The 18413-nt window shown below is 40.3% G+C and overlaps 1 protein-coding gene across 9 annotated transcripts in view; it reads right to left on the bottom strand.

Moving 5' to 3' along the window:
• Positions 1-18413, bottom strand: part of MYBPC1 (myosin binding protein C1) — a 108680-nt gene that overhangs the window by 10484 nt on the left and 79783 nt on the right. For 5 of the 9 annotated variants that reach the window (XM_074226692.1, XM_074226695.1, XM_074226693.1 and 2 more), the window contains 5 exons: positions 14126-14179; positions 11993-12160; positions 9845-9933; positions 8895-9090; positions 7452-7591 (listed from right to left, as the gene is read on the bottom strand). In XM_074226692.1, the coding sequence (XP_074082793.1) occupies positions 7452-7591; positions 8895-9090; positions 9845-9933; positions 11993-12160; positions 14126-14179 (647 nt within the window). The remainder of the gene's footprint in view (positions 1-7451; positions 7592-8894; positions 9091-9844; positions 9934-11992; positions 12161-14125; positions 14180-18413) is intronic. The other 4 variants (XM_074226699.1, XM_074226694.1, XM_074226697.1 and 1 more) reach the window with 1 other exon arrangement.

Here is an 18413-nt window from a genome sequence, read left to right as displayed (position 1 = left end):
TGAAATGAATTCCTATGGGATCTAGGCTCTGAAGAATGTTGTTTTTTGTTAAACTGGAACTGTACCCAGACTGATTGGGAAAAACTCTACACCTAGAGTTAAAAGGGGTGGTTTGATCATCTGACTGATCCCTGGCTTCCTGAGCAATTAGTAATTCTTTCCTCCCTCTGTTTGATCACTCTCTCTCCCTCCTCTAGTCCCTGCTTTGCCCAGGCCCAAATATGTAAATGATGACCCTGTCACTTGGGGTTCGTCAGGTTGGCTAGCTGACCTTGTTATTGTGTTAGTTATTATCTGTCCTTCGTTCTTGAAGAAAATCGTGACCTCAGGGAGGTGATGCCATGACAAGCACATGAATCAGATTTGAGTGGGGTGGGGGGGAGCTGTGCTAAGTCCCCAGCCTCACTTTCTCCTTCAGAGCCATCTGGGACCAGTGGCTAGAACATGAATCAGGATGACTGGAGGTGGCCCTGGATTCGAGGCAAGCAGGGTGAAGTGGCTTACCCAGGGGCACAAGGCTAATAAGCATCAATTATCTGAGGCTGGATTTGAACTCAGGTCCTCCAGACTCCACGGCAAGCTATCTATCCACTACATCATCCAGTCACCTGTAGCTAGAAGGCACAGTGGGTGAAGTATCCATCTGGAAGTCAAGAGGCCCTGAGTTCAAATCTGATCTCACTCAAATCCAATTCACGTGCTTGTCATGGCATCATCTCCCTCATGGCCTTCTTTGAGAATGAAGGGCAAACATCAGCTGACCTTTTGCCAACCTTCAAGCGCTATGGGCACCAGTCTCACAAGATATGCAGTCCTAAAAATATGGAACCAGAGGGGTATTCTCAATTGTTATCAGATTAAGGTTATCACGTTAGAATGGCCAATGACTAGGGCAGCAAAGATGGAGCAGGAATGTTGTCATTATTATTCTTATTTCACAGTTGAGGAAACAGAAATGAAGTGACTTGCTCAGGGTCACACAACTAGGGAGGACCCGAGGCTAGATTTGTACATAGGTCTTCTTGATGCCAGACTTTGTGTTCTATACTTTGTACCTCCCTAGCTGCCCAGAATGGCACAGTACTGGCAGTGTAGACCAGAACTATCACCTCTGGATTCCTAGAGGCTATGACTTCTCTGGGTCTCTCTGCTGAATGAAACACAGATCCTCCCAGCCTAGGTCAGGAATTCTTCACCTTTCTTGGGTCATGGACACAGCCTTGGGCAGTGTCTGGTGAAGCCTATGAGAAAGAACTATGGATCTGAATGCAAATCCAAGCAGACTATTTTCACTTCCTTTTGTGTTGTGTTTTGTGTGTGCATATATGTGTGTGTATGTGTAGTTTTTCCCCTCTTGTTCTGTTTCTTCTTTCACAACATGACATCTGAAAATGTTTCACATGATTGCAAAGGCATAATCTATGTCAGATTGTCTACTGTAATAGGGAGTGGGGAGAGAATGAAAAGAGGGAGAAAAATTTGGAATTCAAAATCTTACAAAAATAAGTGTTAAAAACTATCTTTGTTTCTAATTGGAAAAAAATAAAATTCCATTTGCATAAAAACTACAAGGTCACAAAACCCCAGATGAAGAACTGTTGGCCTAGATGATGCAATGTGGAGCAGCTGTAGATGGCTATCATTTGCAGTAAAGGTCCTCAGGGTCATGCCACTGCTGGAGGAGGATGGCGGGTGAAAATGCAGTCAGCTCACACTTTTTGGACCCTTTTGCCAGGTCTGTATTGAAGTGCTCTGAATCAGCTTTGGATATGTCCTTTCACTATTTTTGAACCTGTGATTTCTGGCCTAGCCCTCAATTCTTGGGAAGTCTTAGATGCTCAGACACATATCTGATAAGTCATTCATCTGTCCAACTCCCTGGAGGCCCATATTTTTATGAAAGTTAATACTCTGGATACTTATCCAGATCAAATTATGTAATATCTATGCAGAAAAAGGAAAAGATGAGATGTAAAAGTAGTTTACTCAGAAAAGTGTGAAATTCTCGAGTTCTGTTTCTTCCTTTGGTTTAGGAGTCTGGATTTAGACCTAGAAGGGGTCCTTTCAGGTCATCTCTTCCCACTACTTCACTTTACAGGTAAGGAAATTGAGGCACAACATGTTGGAGTGACTTAACCCAAGTTAACCAGGCAGTAAGTGTTAGGACCAAGATTTAAACCTAGTCCTCTGCTTCCAAATTCATCTTTCTTTCCATAGCACGTCCACACTGCCCTTTCCAATTTTTTCCTTGTCTCCTTTTACTTCTATGCCTTCAGTAAATAAATCCATGCTGAGAAGGATTAGTGCTGAAAGACTTCCTATCAATTTTCTATCTTTTCAATCTTCCTATCAAAATCATTTTTCAACCACAATTGATCCATACTCCATACCAGGAGCTATTTACAGAAAATAGCCATACACTCTCACACTTTGGTAATGGTCTTGTTCTTTCCACCAATGCTTATCACAGTTCCTAAGTACAGCTAGGTGATGCAGTGAATAGAGCCCTGGCCTTGGAATCAAGAGGATGGGAGTTCAAATCCAGCCTCAGACACTTGAAACTAACTGTGTGACCTTGGGCTCAGTCGTCCTGATTCATATCTAGCCACTGGACCCAGATGACTCTGGAGGAGAAAGTGAGAGTGATGACCTAGCACAGCACCACCTCACTCAAATCTAAATCATGTGCTTGTCATGGCATCACCTCCCTGAGGTCGAGGTCTTCTTTGAGAACGAGGGACAAATATCATCACTAAAACGTCACCATTTAATAGATAGTCTTTCCTCTCCTTGTGGTCAGTCTGCTGAGAAGCCCCTCCCCAGTTAGCTACACTTATCCACATCCAATGCATAAAATAATGGAATGGAAACTCTAGAACTGGAAGAGATCTCAGAGACTATCCAGTCCAGTTCTTTCATTTTACAGATGAGGAAACTAAGGCACGGAAAGGTTAAATGACTTGCCCAGGGTTGTCCAGCTATCAAGCATCCAAGATAGGATCCAAACCCAAGTCATCTGGAGTGTCCAGCATTCACCACTATGCTACCCACTGAGGACTCAGGTTCCTCTCTAAGCCTTGATAAGGTGGCAAAATAGGCCATTAGCATGGATCTGGAATCAGAGGACTTGGGTTCAAGTCCCACTTCTGACATTGCCTCAGTAATTTTGGCAAATCCCTGAACTTCCCTGGGCCTCAGTTTCCTGTTCTGTAAAGTGAGGGCATTGGACTAGGGCCTCTGAGGGTTTGGACAAGGGAGGTGGTACCTGAGTGTTGGCTCATCCAAAGAGATGGAATCCCCTCTTAGAATATTTGGGGTATAGCTATATTCAGTCGCATTCTCAGGCACAGAATACTCTGGGGATTCTTATCAGAACAGGGACTCAGAGAAATTAAACATTCGCTATCTCTCGGTGGGAGTTAATTTCTAAGGGCTTTGAGGTGATCCAGGGCTGCCTTAACTCTCCTATACACAGGAAAAAACTTCAGAATATCTTTTTCATGTTGAAGAGTCCAAGAAAGCTTCTAGAAACATATCCGACTTTGAAACATGAGAGCCTGGATGGCCTCTCCCTTCTCTTCCAAGACTGAGGTGGTAATACAAGAAATGCAAATATCGAAAGAAAGGGTGTGAAGAGGGTTTGGGTTCTCCCCTCACTAGTCTGTCCAAGGAGGGGCCTTGAACTCAACAAGGCCGGCTCTGGTGCCAGTGAATAAGCCCATGAATCATCCACAGATCCACAGCTGAGCCTTCAGTTTTTTTTTTTTTATCTATTTGGAGCTCTGGGTCAGCATTTATTTTGTGTCCTGTCCCCAAATTATTTTATATTTATTTATCCATTTATTTGGCAAGTACTTGTATTTTTGTACATTTTTCAAATCCCAACAGAAGACTTCTTGAGGGCTGGGATTATTTTGCCTTTTCATTCTCAGCATCTAGCCAAAATAGTTTTTGAACTGAATTGAGATCAGTTTGACAATGTATCACAAAACTAACTTTGACCCAGTGGTCTCATTGCTGAAATTTAGCTTAGAGATATAATAAAAGGGAACTAAAGGATCTCTCTGTACAAAAATATTCGTGGCTGCTCAAGTTTCTTAGGGGGGAAAAATGAAAAGAATCTGAATTTCAATGACTGGAGAATGGTTGAATGGATTATGGCAGATTATGGCCCTAATGAGGACCATGAAGGACACACATAGAAATAAGGAATGAGATTGAGAAGGGATATGAAGGAAGATCACCAGGACCAGGACAGCTCAGATTGATAATGATATATAAAAAAGAAAGAAATTTAAACCACACTAAAGGAAATGAAGTTTCAGATAGTGGAAAGGGATATGGAGCAAACCTGATGATTGGTTGATTCTTGGTTATTTTGTCTTCGTTTTGTTAAGATGCATTGTATGATATTGTTCCTCACCCCTCACCCTGACTCTTCTTGTCTGGCTAGAGGTAACTTGGGGTAGTGGATAGAGTACTGAATCTGGAGTCAGGAAGACCTGGATTCAAATCCCACCTCAGACACTTTCCTAGCTGTGTGACTCCAGGCAAGTGCCTTATTTTCTTAGAGTATCTCAGGTATTTCCTTGGAGTTAGCTGCTAAGTCATAGCTGGATTGTTGAGAGTTGTGATTTTTCCATCTGGATTCCCCAAACATTGGACCATGTTGAAAAAAGCAAAGTAGACTTTTAATGATAACTCTTGTCACTTAAGCTCTGTGACCACTTCATCCGGGATGATATTGTACCAACTGGACCTTCTCTCTCCCTTCCAATGTGTCACTGTTGCAGGCCAGGGGACAGCTTTACAATCATAAGTCAAAGAATTCTGACAAAGTGGGGAATTTCTATTTCTGATTCTTCATAATTCAAATCACTTCCTCAAAAAATAACCAGTTTAATATAAATGATTCAGCTTAAAAATTTGAGGCATCATTGGATTTTTTTGAAAACTACAAGTCATTAAGATACTCTTAAAATTTGACTGTACATCTGAAGGGACATAATACATCCCCATCTCCTGTGTATTTTCCATCCTCTGCTCTTACAGTGTTGTCAGAAGAGAGCCAGACAAAGTCACAGCAACTACAAGTTAAAGTTAGCCAGCTTCATCTGGGCCCTCCCTGCAGCCACACAATCCTATCATTCCTCCTTGCCTTATTTCAACTTTCTGTTCCCTTCTGAAGCCTCCCACACCTTTAACCTCTTATTTCTCAGCAGAGGACTTGACCTGAGAAAAACTGAGGCCATTTGCTCTCTTTTCTTTTCTCTTCATTCCAAAACCCACCGGCATCATCTCCCATGATCTGCTCCTTCTCCTAATCTCTGATAATGAGGAATCACATTCTTTGTCAAGGTTTTAGATTCTATCCCCTCCAGTCTACTGCACTTTTAATCATATCTTTTTTCTAATCTTCAGCTTATATCTACTGATTTTTTTTCCCCTACTGTCTTCAAACATTCCTAAATCTTGGCCTTATAAAACCTTCACTAGACTATAGTATCCTAAGCCTCTTCTCCCTTCCCATGTCAAACTCCTAGAAAAAGCTGTCTTTGCTTGTAACTCCCCTTTCTCTCCCTTCTCTTCCCTTTGTCACCTGGCTTCTGACCTCATCACCCAAATGGAACTACTCTTTCCAAAATACCAAAGATCTCTCAACTGTTAGGTCTGAGGATCCCTTTTTTTTTTTTTATCATCTCATTTCAATCCGTTTGTTGCATTTGCAAAGCTTGACCATCTCCTCCCAGACATTCTCTCTTCTCTGGGTTTTCACTTTCTCAGCCTCCTTTTCTGGCTCATTAACTGCATAGGACCCTTGACCTGTGAGTGTCTGTCAGGCCTTCTTCTCTCTCTCTCTCTCCATTCACTCTCCTGGTGGCCTCACCTGCTTCCTGATTTTAATGCTTATCTCTGTGATGATGGTTCACAGATCTATATACTGAGTTTTCACTTTTCTTCTGAGTTTCAGACCCACATCACTAACTTCTTATTAAGTCTTTAGAACTGATTATTCTAGAGACATCTCATGCCTAAAAACAGAACTTCTTCCTACTACCTCCAAGTCCTGTCTTTTTCCATATGTCCCTGTTTCAACTGAAGACCAAATCATCTTTTGATTTTCCCAGATTCCTAAGCTTAGTGTTATCCTTGACTCCTTTTTCTCCCTCACCCCAAATATCAGGTAGCCAAATCCTGCTATGTCTAACATCTGTTGCACTGTTTTTTTCTTTTTTTTTTCACTTTTTGCAAGGCAATGGGGGTTAAGTGAGGTCACACAGCTAGGTTAAGTGTTTGAGGCCAGATTTGAACTCAGGTACTCCTGACTCCAGGGCCAATACTATCCACTGTGCCACCTAGCTGCCCCTGAACTGTTTTTTCTCTCCTTAGCTCTCACTTTTCACCTAGATTAGTTGAATGACTTTCCCACTCCAGCTTATTATCCAAACAACTACTAAAATGAATGGTTTTTCTCATTCACCAACTGACTGGAAGCTCCCTTGCTCAGTATACTTGAGTGGTTCTTTCTAGCTTCCTCTGTCAGTCTTTAAAGTCCCTGGCCAAATCTTTCTTTTCAGACTCTTGGACATTCATCCCTTCCTTCTTGCCTACCCTTTTATATAATCAAATTGACCTTCCCTTGGATGCTCACACAAAACCTCCCATCTCTTACCTCCCTGCCTTTGAACTGGCCCCAAGCCTGAAGAGTCTTCCCTCCTCACCTTTGCCTCCTAGAATTAAGTATTACCTTGTACACAAAAGTGCCCTCCCCCTCTCAGAGTAGCTAGGGGGTGCAGTGGATAGATCACCAGCTCTGGAGTCAGTTGGATTTGAATTCAAATCTGGTCTCAGACATTTGACACTGTGTGACCTTGGGCAAGTCACTTAACCCTGATTGCCTCACATCCAGGGCCATCTCCAATAGTCTAAATTTTTATTTGGCCATTGGACCCAGAGTTCTCTGAAAGAGAAAGTGCGGCTGGTGACTTAGCACAGCCCCCACTCACTCAAATCCAATTCACATGCTTGTCATAGCATCACCTCCCTGATGACATGGTCTTCTTCGAGAAGGAAGGACAAACAACATCCTCCTCCTTCTCCTCCTCCTCTCTAAACATTTTGTGGTTTTTGCATTTGAATAAATGCAACTACTCTTATTCTGCATGGACCTCTACATGTGTATGTTGTCTCTCTTGTTGAAATGTAACTTTCTTGAGACTAAGGATTGCTTCCTCACTTGCATTTGTCTTCCCCACACCATCCTGGTCCAGTCCTCGACATGCCGAGGGTAATAAATAAATGCTTGTTCACTGATTGGTTGATTTGATCAGACTTATTTACATACCTAAACACACAAATCCACACACATATATTTATATATTGCACCAGTGAAATGGGATTTGAAAGAACAAATGTTTTTCTTTGCTGCTTTAAATAGAATAAAAACTCACCATGCTCTTTTTGTCAGCTTTCTGAATGGTGTACCCTGTGATGGCAGCATTTCCATCGTCCTTTGGTGGTGTCCAGGATAAGGCAGCATTTTCTCCCCAGACATCTTCAATCTTCACTACTTGGGGTGGGCCAGGACGGTCTGAGAACCAGAAGATCATAATGTTACAGAGTGCCTTTCTCCCCCAATCTATGTCTAGCTATCAGAAGAAAATTTCTGAGCCCTTCCTTCCTATTTTGAGTACTATATATAAACTGGATGCTTGCAATTTGTCTTTTTGAAAAAACATACTTTCTTTTATAATATAGAGTAAACATGTTACAACCTTAACCTTCTTCATTTAATTTTTTTCAATCCAAAAAGTATGGTTAATATAATGGGTTTAATAAAAACTAGGCTCAAAGTGTTTACTTTTGCCATAAGAAATGGCTACTTTGGGTGCAAGGGGGGGTCAAAAGATGATTTAGAAGTTCAAATAAGAATGATATACTTCTGCTATTCTTAAATACTTTTTTTTTACTTTGACCTTTTGACTTTGGAAAGTCATTCTTTTCCATTCCCCTATATTTAGAAGTGACTTTGATTTATTGAATGATTATGAAGAATTTTCTGGTTAACACTTTATCAAATTCTGGTTAGTGTTAAACATAAGAGTCTAAGAACAGCAAGGAGGGCAAGGCAATTGAGTTGTTGAGGTTGCAGTAGCTCTAAGGCTAGATTTAAAAATGTCACTAGCTATACTTACATGCACTGATACATATCTACTTCAGTAAAGAAAATCTTGAGAGAATCTATAAATCTACTTAGAGATAGTAGTTTCCCTCTAGAATAGAGCTACTGGCAACAACTGAAAATTATTTAGCAGTTGGGCAAGTCTCATGTTGTAGTTCAGTAGTTTTTCAGTCACGTCCAACTCTCTGTGATCCCATTTGGAATTTTCTTGGCAAAAATAATGGAGAGATTTGCCATTTCCTTCTACAGTTCATTTTACAGATGTGGTAACTGAGGTAAATAGGGTAAAGTGACTTGCCCAGGTTCATACAGCTAGGAGGTATCTGGGGCTGGATCTGAATTCAGGGAGATGAGTCTTCCATATTCAAGGTCCAGTACTCTATCCCCCTCAGGTCACCTAGCATGGCCTTGTGGATCTGGACATAATATGCCTTCACAAGGCAGGTGAAAGACTACTCATTGAGAATTTGGGGGGCAAAATGGAAAGAAAATTTTCGTAAAGTGAAAGTTGGGAGGTAGGTGGAAAGGGAAGAAAGAACTAGACGGTTATTAAATTTTAGAATTTTGTGCAGCTGGTTTCCTGAAAGTGGGGGCATAGCTGTATTAGTTTTTTTTAAAAAACTTCATTTCTATATTTGCTATAATCATTGATAAAATTAGAGCTCTATATTGTTGTGACAAAAAGATACTGGTTTACTTTCTTTAAACCTACCAACTATCTGAATATCTATTGAGGCACTGTCCACATATTTGTCCACTTTCACTTCCAGATCATATTTCCCTGAATGACTCCTCTCTGCTTTTCTGATAAATATGATTGTGTCAGTTTCAGAATTGCGTATGTTTATTTGGTTCTTATCTATATCAGCACCATCCTTCTTCCAATTTAAGTCTGGCCTTGGTTTTCCCTAAAAAGAAAGGGAAAAAAAAACCCAAGTTAAAATAAGGAAACTATTTAACAGGGCAATGTTCTTTGAGAATGCACTAAGGGGTCACCCAGCTAGTAGGGATCAATGGTAGAGTTCAAATTGAGGTCCTTCTGTCTCAAAGATTTGCTTTCTCTGTCACACTGTCTCTCTATGTATATTTTGGGACAGTAACTATAAAAATGGTCAATACGTTCCAATCAATGCAGAAGGCTTAGAGAGGACAAGCCCTTGTGAGTCTCACCCTTTCTAGAAGGTACAGGTATGGCAAGATTGGGGGTTGGCACTAAGTAGAAACTGATTTTAATTTCATGAGTCCATATAGAATTTGGTTGTCAAAGTGATTTCTGAAAATGCTTTTTGAAGATCTATATAGGCATATGACTCACACAACCATCTAAAATTCATTATACTTTCAATGGATTTGTAAAATCAGGAACTCCCTTCAATAGCTCAGAGCATTATTTTCTGAATGCTGAGCTTTGTTTAAAAGAAGGACCAGGTTTCCAAAATGATTGAACTAGAAAAAACTTTAAAGGATTTCATCCCCCTCGCCTTCTGTCAAACTTTAAAGTAAGAATATCTCAAACAGAAAAGCAATTTTCATTGATTCCTTGGACTTGAAAGTGTGCTTCCTTATGGTAAATCTAAAACCCATTGTCACCCTATCCTTATTTCCTAACATCTTGGCCCAGATACCATTAGATCAGAGAAAAGGTTTCCATGTTATTATTACCTGGAAAGGAATAACAAGATTTACAGCTTCTCCAACTCTTCGAATATAGGTTTGCTTCAGATGTCGAGGGATACGAATCTTTGGAGGTTCTAATGGAGGAAAAAAATTGTCAAGTTTTTCTTAGACTATAGAAAATGAGCAAACATAAAAGAAAGAAACCACAAACTTCATGGTATCACAAAAGGAGATGTTTTCCAGAGACCAGATCTATGCAGTTAGTGACTCACTTACCCCATGTTTAGGCAAAACATTTTCTCTAGATAGAAATACTCTGAGACCAAATAGAACAAAAGTTTTCAATATGACAGTCCTTCAAATACTTGAAAGCAGCTGTCTCATCTCTTCTAAATGTTTTCTTCCCTAGGTCTAACATCCCTAGTTTTTCAACTGGCCCTTGCATGGCCTGGTGTCCGACTCCATCACATCCTACTCTCCTCTGATCATTCTCCAGCTACTAATGTCTTTCCTAAGAGAGGGTGCCCGTAACTGGACAAAATGCTCCCCAAGGGAACTGAATAAGGAGAATGAAATAGGACTGTACCAATCACTGATCTTACTGGGCACATAATTTAAACTGATGTGGGAAGTCTTTTTTTTTTTTTAAGTTTTTGCAAGGCAATGGGGTTAAGTGGCTTGCCCAAGGCCACACAGCTAGGTCATTATTAAGTGTCTGAGGTCAGATTTGAACCCAGGTACTCCTGACTCCAAGGCCGGTGCTCTATCCACTGCGCCACCTAGCCATCCCAGGAAGTCTTTCTAATGGTGCAGGATACAACTTGCTTACTATCTCTGATCTCATAAGATTTTTTTGTCCATCTTTTTATCAATCTGCTGGAGAGGAACTATCCAAGACTGTGGTAGGTATTTTTAAAAATTATTTAAAATTATTATTATTTATCTACTTTTAACATTAAAAAATTGAGTTCTAAAATTTCACCCTACTTTCTGCTCCTCTCCAACCCATTGAGAAGACCAGCAATTCTACATGTGAAAGCTCTACTGGATCTTTCAACATTCCATGTATCAGCTGTTGTCTCTTCTTACCCACGCATTAGTTTTTTTTTTTTTCCTTTTCTGTCTACTATGATATATATTGGCTCATATGGAACTTGTAGTCCACTGAAAACCTTGGATTTTTTCCCACTCAGAACTGGTGTTCTTTCAGCTTGCTCAGAAATGTATATTTCTACTGGCAAATTGCCTTCTGTGCGGGGTAGGGAGAGGGAAGTAAGATTAGGGGGGAAAAACTATACCCTGAAGAGATGAAGAAAAAGGGTAAAAACATTACTTGTACAAAAATATTTATAGCAGCTCGGTTTGTGGCGGCAAAGAATTGGAAATCCAGTAAATGTCCTTCAATTGCGGAATGGCTTAGCAAACTGTGGTCTATGTATGTCATGGAACACTACTGTTCTATTAGAAACCAGGAGGGATGGGAGTTCAGGGAAGCCTGGAGGGATTTGCATGAACTGATGCTGAGTGAGATGAGCAGAACCAGAAAAACACTGTACACCCTAACAGCAACATGGGAGTGATGTTCAACCTTGAAGGACTTGCTCATTCCATCAGAGCAACAATTGGGAACAATTTTGGGCTGTCTGCAAAGGAGAGTACCATCTGTATCCAGATAAGGAGCTGTGGAGTTTGAACAAAGTGCAAGGACTATTCCCTTTAATTTGGAAAAAAAACCAGATATCTTATTGTCTGATCTTGTTACCTCTGAGAATTCTGTTCTCTTTAAGGATATGATTTCTCTCTCATCACACTCAAAATGGATTAAGGTACAACATGGAAACAAAGTAAAGACTGACAGAGTGCTATCTGTGGGGTGGGGGTGGGGGGAGGGAAGCAAGATTGGGGGAAAATTGTAAAACTCAAATAATATCTTTAATAAAAATAAAAAAAGATTAGGGGGAAAATTGTAAAAAAAATAAATAAAATCTTTAAGTACAAAAAAAAAGGAAAAGAGCATGAAAAAGAAAAAAAAAAGAAATGGATGTTTCTTTGATTTCTAACTCCTGGGAGTCATTGGTAAATAGGTCATTTAAGGAGAGAAGTAATGAGAAGATTCAATATGGTGAAAAGAGGAGAGGTGGAAGGAATAGAGGAGGGGACAGGACAGAAATAAAAAAAATTGTTATAACTTACCAATAATCTCTTTGACAAGGATTGGTTGTCCATAATATTTAGGTTCACTGGCACCAGCGGCATTCACAGCTTTTACTCTCACAAAGATTTTTGCATCCGTTGGAAGACCAGTGATGGTAAATTTGGTTTTGTCAGTCAATTCTGGGTTGGCCACTATCCAGTCCTCCGCTAATAAGTAAAAAAGAATGGAAAAAGAAGAGAGAATTTTCTAATTATTCTCAAGCAATATTTAACCTGAAATCTTAGACAGCAGAAACTCAAACTCGTATTTCATTATTAATAATGAAATTTGGGCATGAGACTTTGGGTTCAGACTCAGAGAAAATAGCTAAATATTTTTAAAATTTAAATGGAAATTGACATTAAAATTTTAATTTTGAGATGCCAAATAAATAGTTATTAGAAAGAAATTTTGTGATTTATGAATACCCTCTAATTTCTGGGCATAGAGTACTAATGTATAATCTATAGTAGCAAATGTGTTTCAAGAACAAGAAAGTAAGCTCCATGAGGCCAAGGGCAATTTTGTTTTTGTCTTTGTATTCCCAGCACATGTATAATAGTTTGTATATTGCTGGCACTCCATAAATATCTTATGAATTAAACTGAATATGTTATTTTATCATTATAAGTATATCCTTCACCACTGACCCCTTATGGACTTGGCAGAGAGTCCCTGAGAATTAACAGATTTAAAAAATTTAGCTCCTTTGGCCACATGGCACCTTATAGGCTGGCTCTTGAGAAATAGAGGCAGAGCCTGGACCCAGGCCTGTACTCAATGTTTTTCCAGCTCTGTAGGTCTTGCCAGAACTGGTACTTTTCTGGCATAGCATTTGAGGACTATCGGGTCATGTCTGATGCTTGTCCTTCATTCTTGAAGAAGACCATGACATCAGGGAGGTGATGTCATAACAAGCAAGTGAACTGGATTTGAGTGGGGCGGGGGGCTAAGCTCAGTCACAAGTCTCATTTTCTCCTCCAGAGTCATCTGGGTCCAGTGACCAGATATGGATCAGGATGACTGGAGATGGCCCTGGAGGTGAGGCGGTCAGGGTTAAGTGACTTGCACAAGGTCACACAGCTAGTAAGAGTCAAGTGTCTGAGGCTGGATTTGAACTCCCATCCTCTTGACTACAAGGCCAGTGCTCTATCCACTGAGCCACCTCTCATATCTACCATAAGAGGACACACCAGAAGGTGATATTATACACCTATAGTATTTCCCAATGGTTTTCTCTGTTTAGTTCAATAACAACTGGTAAAATCATTTCACTGTATCATTTGTGTTTATAAAAATTCTGAAAGCAATAAACAGGTCTGATAAGGATGATGAAGGCATCAGCATAATTTACAGTTAGAAACAGTTTTGCACATTTCATCTCTGTAAGTCCGTCACTGAGACTAAAATATTAGAGAGGGAACCAGTAGAGACTAATGTGTGACTATTGGTGAGGAAGAAATTAATCCTTTGACCTTGATTTATATTTGCTATAATTCCGAGCATCGCAGCTTTAAAGCTAGAGAGAACCTTAGACCATCACCAGAAGTTCTTATTAGATCAGGCCATGGGGTGAAGATAGTTCTAGAAGAGGCAGTGAGAAGATCATCTTTGCACAACACACCCTCGCTCTAATCACCATAGTCTGTGAGTCATGCCATCATTCATATGATGTCATAGTCTTCTTTGATTACGAAGGACAGCAATCAGAACCTTAGAGATTACCAAGTCCAGGTGAGATGCCTGAAGCCTAGAGGTGAAGCAACTTACCTAAGGTCATACAGGTTGAAGCCAGAATTTGAACCCAAATCTCCGAGGTGCTTTCTTTTCTCTCTGCCTTAAAGTTCAAACATTTTGAGGTTCCCATTCCACTCCTAACCTCATTCCTCAGCACTAACACCCATCCTCAACCACAGGACCTGGGCTAGCTAAGGATGATAGCAAACATTCTGGTTTCTAGGCTGTTCTTTGCAGTTATGTTCCTGTTGGCTATGTAAGGATTGGGTAGGAAGACTCTGGTCCCTAAACTTTTCCTCTAATATCTAGGGCTTCCTTTAGGTGAGAATGACAAAGAAAGGGTCATCTATATCATAGAGTAAAAAGAAGCTTTATACTTTCATGGAATACTGTACCTGAGAGATCATACGCAGCCTCCCCCTTTTCATCAGACTGATTTGCCGATGTACCTTGTAAGAGGTCATCATTAAAATTAATCCAAGACACCCACTTTCACACAAAGAGGAGTATTGTATCAGTAGTTAGCATTCTCTGTTAGTAAGTAATGCAAAGTGTGCAAAGATATCCATCTTCGAGAAAGTGATCAGGAGAGAGAGACATCACCAGGTTTCTAGGTAGGGTTCTTGTGAGCTCAAGTTTCCTGTCTAGTGGGGGGCCACCAGAACACTTGCCTACTCACGGTCATGCTGAGCCTGAGGCCCCCCAGCACAGTAAAGAAGGGCAAGAGAACAAGACATGTGATGAGGAAAGGATGGGAGGCAGAAGACTACCTCTTTAGAGTCAGAAAAGAGAATACCACCAGACTGAAGGGGAATTGGAATCCAGGTCAGAGAGAGAGAATCAAACCACCCAGCCTTCCTTCCCAGACAGTATCTGTAGCATCATGTTCATTCCTAGTCTTTGTTCTAGGTCTTTTCTTCTACTCTGTAATAATAATCATGATCATTATAATAATAGCAATAATTAATAATAACAGGAAAAAGAGACTGAAATTAGGATTTCAATCATATAAGGACCTCCTAGGTAAAGTAACTCCTTCTATTAGTTTGAGTTATAACTTTCTCCAAATCTTAGGGATCTGCCTAGAGCACTGAAAGGTTGTGACTTGTACAAGGTTACATAATCAATGTGTGTCAGAGACTGGACTTAAACCTAGGTCTTCCCTCCTGGCACCATGGCTGAGTATCTACTGCCCCACGCTGCCTCTCAGTCATAGTTAGACCAGATTTTCATATGGTGCTTTAAGGTTTGCAAAGAGTGTGAGAGCTGATATATAGCTCCTCTTCTGACCCTTTGGAAATACAAAACCCAGGGAAGGAGGTCTTGATCGTGGAACAGGCTCCGAGCACATGGAAAATTTAACCCTGTCTCTTGTCTGCAACTCCCTGCCTGAATTTTCAGCCTCCTTTTCTTTCTAGGACTGCCAGGGGGGGCAATAGGAGATCATAGAAAAATAATACAGGTCCATGGGCAACCCCCAAACTCTCCAGGGACAAGCAGTCCTCCTCCTATGGGTTCTCTCTGATCCCAGAGTCAAAGGATACAGCTATTGACCTTCATTTTCTGGCCACCATTTAATAATGACAACAGGACCTCTACTTCTATGGGATTAAGGTCTGAGTTCCAAAAGGAGGCAGACTATATAGCAAATAATCGTTGGCTGCCTATGGTCATTAGTTCTACTGATGAGTTGGTTAAAGCTTCCAAGGAAGCAACTGAATTCTCAATTCTCATGTTCCAGATGGGAGAAGGCAAGAAGGATGGTTTAACTAGTGGCATCTAGACCTAAGAATATGAGAGTGATAAGGAAAAGGGATTTTGAAGGCTTTAAAGGAAAGGACACAGGAAGGGATTTTCTTGCAGCTGAGACAGAGAAATAGATAAAGTTCTAAAGAAAGAGATAGTGCCAACTGCCCATAGTAGTGGGTCTTTCATATTCTTGGTGAGCAAAAAGAGGAGAAAGACAGTGAAGAGAGAGCGAAATATAGGAGACTGAAAGGAAAACAAAGAAGAAATGATCAAGTTAATGATAGGGGAGGGGAGGAGGAAACGAGAGGAAGCAGAATGGAAATGAAGCATGAAAAAGGAGAGGATAAAAATAATACAATTTCCCAACCCCTTTAAAAACAAATTATTTGAAAGAATAATAAGAAAGTGTTTGGAGTAGGTGGGTGATGAGTAAATGGAATGAATGTAATACAGAACGAACATGATATCATATAATAGAGAAGACCATAGACAATGCAAGGGGAAAAAGAAAACATGTAGAAGAAAACAAAAAGGCAGGCATAAACAAGAGAAAGACAGAGCCAGAAATAACACACCATCTTTTAAAGAAAGGTTTCTCTTATAGAATGAAATCTGACATTTTCCAAAAGCATTAAAACATTATAGAAAAATTAGTTTGGGGGGAATGCAGCCATTGAAAGACTGAAGAACAGGGCAGCCAAATAGAGAGAGAGAAACGATCACAAGAAGAAAATAGAAGGATATAGACGTTAAACTTTCAGAGACAGTTGATTCCAAAGTCATGTTATGGGGGGGGGGCAAAAGAAATACATAATAATGACTGTGTACTTATACATATGTATATATGGGCATATATATGCATATATATCTACACAGACCACACGCAAAATTATGTAAAATACATTCCACTGTATTTTATCTAAAGGTGGGTAACATCAAAATGACAGCCAGCTATCATTTTGTGGCATCTTCTTACATTTTAAACCTATCGGGAAAAAAAAGAGTAAAGAATTTGCTCTGTTTCATACAATACAAACATTTGTGGTCATTGGCCACATCAAACATAAGACTGACCAGTTTTGTACGGTTAATTGTTGGCATTATTATAAATGGGGGAGGAGGAAGTTGAGGGTTTCTTTGAAATGTTGCAAGAATTGGAATTTCAGTACACCAACATTCAAGAAATTAGGTCACGCAAAGCATCTTGCGTGGATTTACAATGCGATGATGCCTTGGGGTGTGATAGAGAACCAGGCTGTGGACTCCTACCCTTCCTGGACACTTTCCTATAGCTTCCCCATGCATTCAGAATGACATCTTCTATTGGAAGTATTGGGCAGATCTCAGGGTGAGAAGCTGAAACCAAATGGACTGTGACTTCATCTCTTTCCCATCTGTTCTTCCATCCTGACTAGAGATGAGTTTCCAGGGATGTGCTAATCCAGGGGATGGAGAGTTCTTCATGAAGTCTCCCTGGACAAGAATTTTCTTCTCTGTAAGTCTCCATCCAACCCACCCCCAGAATCTTTGAATCCATAAACCTGCTCATCTGATGGGTTTTAAGATTCTTGGGTGCAGGAACTATTCAAAGTAGGTGAATTTTAACCATGGTGAAAGGGAATCTCATTTCTCCAGTTTTTGAGGTAAACTGAGTAGGCTTCTTTGATGAGATACTTACCTAAGGTTTCCTAGGATGAAGATGGAAGTTAGAAGGAAGCCAGGTTTGCTTACCCACCATTGACTCGTGGGATGTCCTTTATTTCTGTACTTGACTTCCATGTCGGTGCCTTCGGCTCTTGACAAAGATGCAGCCAAGAAAGAAGGAGGCCCTGATCCTATCTCATACCTCTTAGGATTTGTTCTGGTTTATGTTTTCCCAATCATTTGTCTCTATGTTTCTTGCCTCTGAGTTCTGTATTCCCCCTTCTCCCTCCTAGTCCTCCACGGCTCCTCTCCTGACTTCTGTCTCCAAGCCAAGGGGGCAAGGCATATAGATCAGGGGCCGAACCTGTTTCACTGACTATCAGGACATGAGGCTGTCAACTTTACACGTATAATTTTTAAAATTATTCTTTATATTTCCTTTTGTTTATTTATCCTGTGAAGAACAGGGGAAGCTAAGTTCAGTGTGACACTTGGTTGTAGTATACTGAGGGTGGGCAGATGGGCAGTCAGACTACTATCTCATCTCATAGCATCAGAATGTTAAAGCTTGGATAAGCTTTGGAGGTAAACAAGTCCAATCTCTTATCTTATTTTTTTTTTAGTTCTTTCTTTCTTTCTTTCTTTCTTTCTTTCTTTCTTTCTTTCTTTCTTTCTTTCTTTCTTGGTTTTTGCAAGGCAAATGGGGCTAAGTGGCTTGCCCAGGGCTACACAGCTAGGTAATTATTAAATGTCTGAGGTCAGATTTGAACTCAGGTCCTCCTGACTCCAGGGCCGGTGCTCTTTCCACCGTGCCACCTAGCCACCCCTTACATTATTTATTGATTTCCAATCTCTTATTTTACAGATTAGAAATGACTTGCCCAAGGTCACAGACAATAAGTAGCAGAACCAAGCTTCAACTCCAGGTCATTTATTTTCAAATATAGAGCTCTTTCCCTGCACCCCAGTTCACTATAGGATTGCTTCATCCATTCTTCCTAAACACACATGTTGGTTATCTTTTGGAAGAGTCAAATCCAGGAATGAATGGACTATGAGTCCCAAAGTTACCTTTTTAGTATCTTTACTTCCTGTATCTCAGCAGAAGTGCATAGCACCTGGGTTACTGGGTTTACAAAAAGGTTTATTTAGAGAGCATCAGCTAATCAGTGTAACCAGGGCTAATTAAGAGCACATCTTAGAGAAACTATATTTTATTCCTTGGAATTTTTTTTGTTTTTGTTTTTTTTAAGAATTCAGATTAGCCTTGTTCTCCAGGAAGGGAAAAAA

This window comes from Macrotis lagotis, chromosome 2 (genome assembly GCF_037893015.1).
Source record: "Macrotis lagotis isolate mMagLag1 chromosome 2, bilby.v1.9.chrom.fasta, whole genome shotgun sequence".
NCBI lineage: Eukaryota > Metazoa > Chordata > Mammalia > Peramelemorphia > Peramelidae > Macrotis > Macrotis lagotis.
Note: the sequence above shows the minus strand (reverse complement) of the source record. Positions and strands in the feature narration are given on the sequence as shown.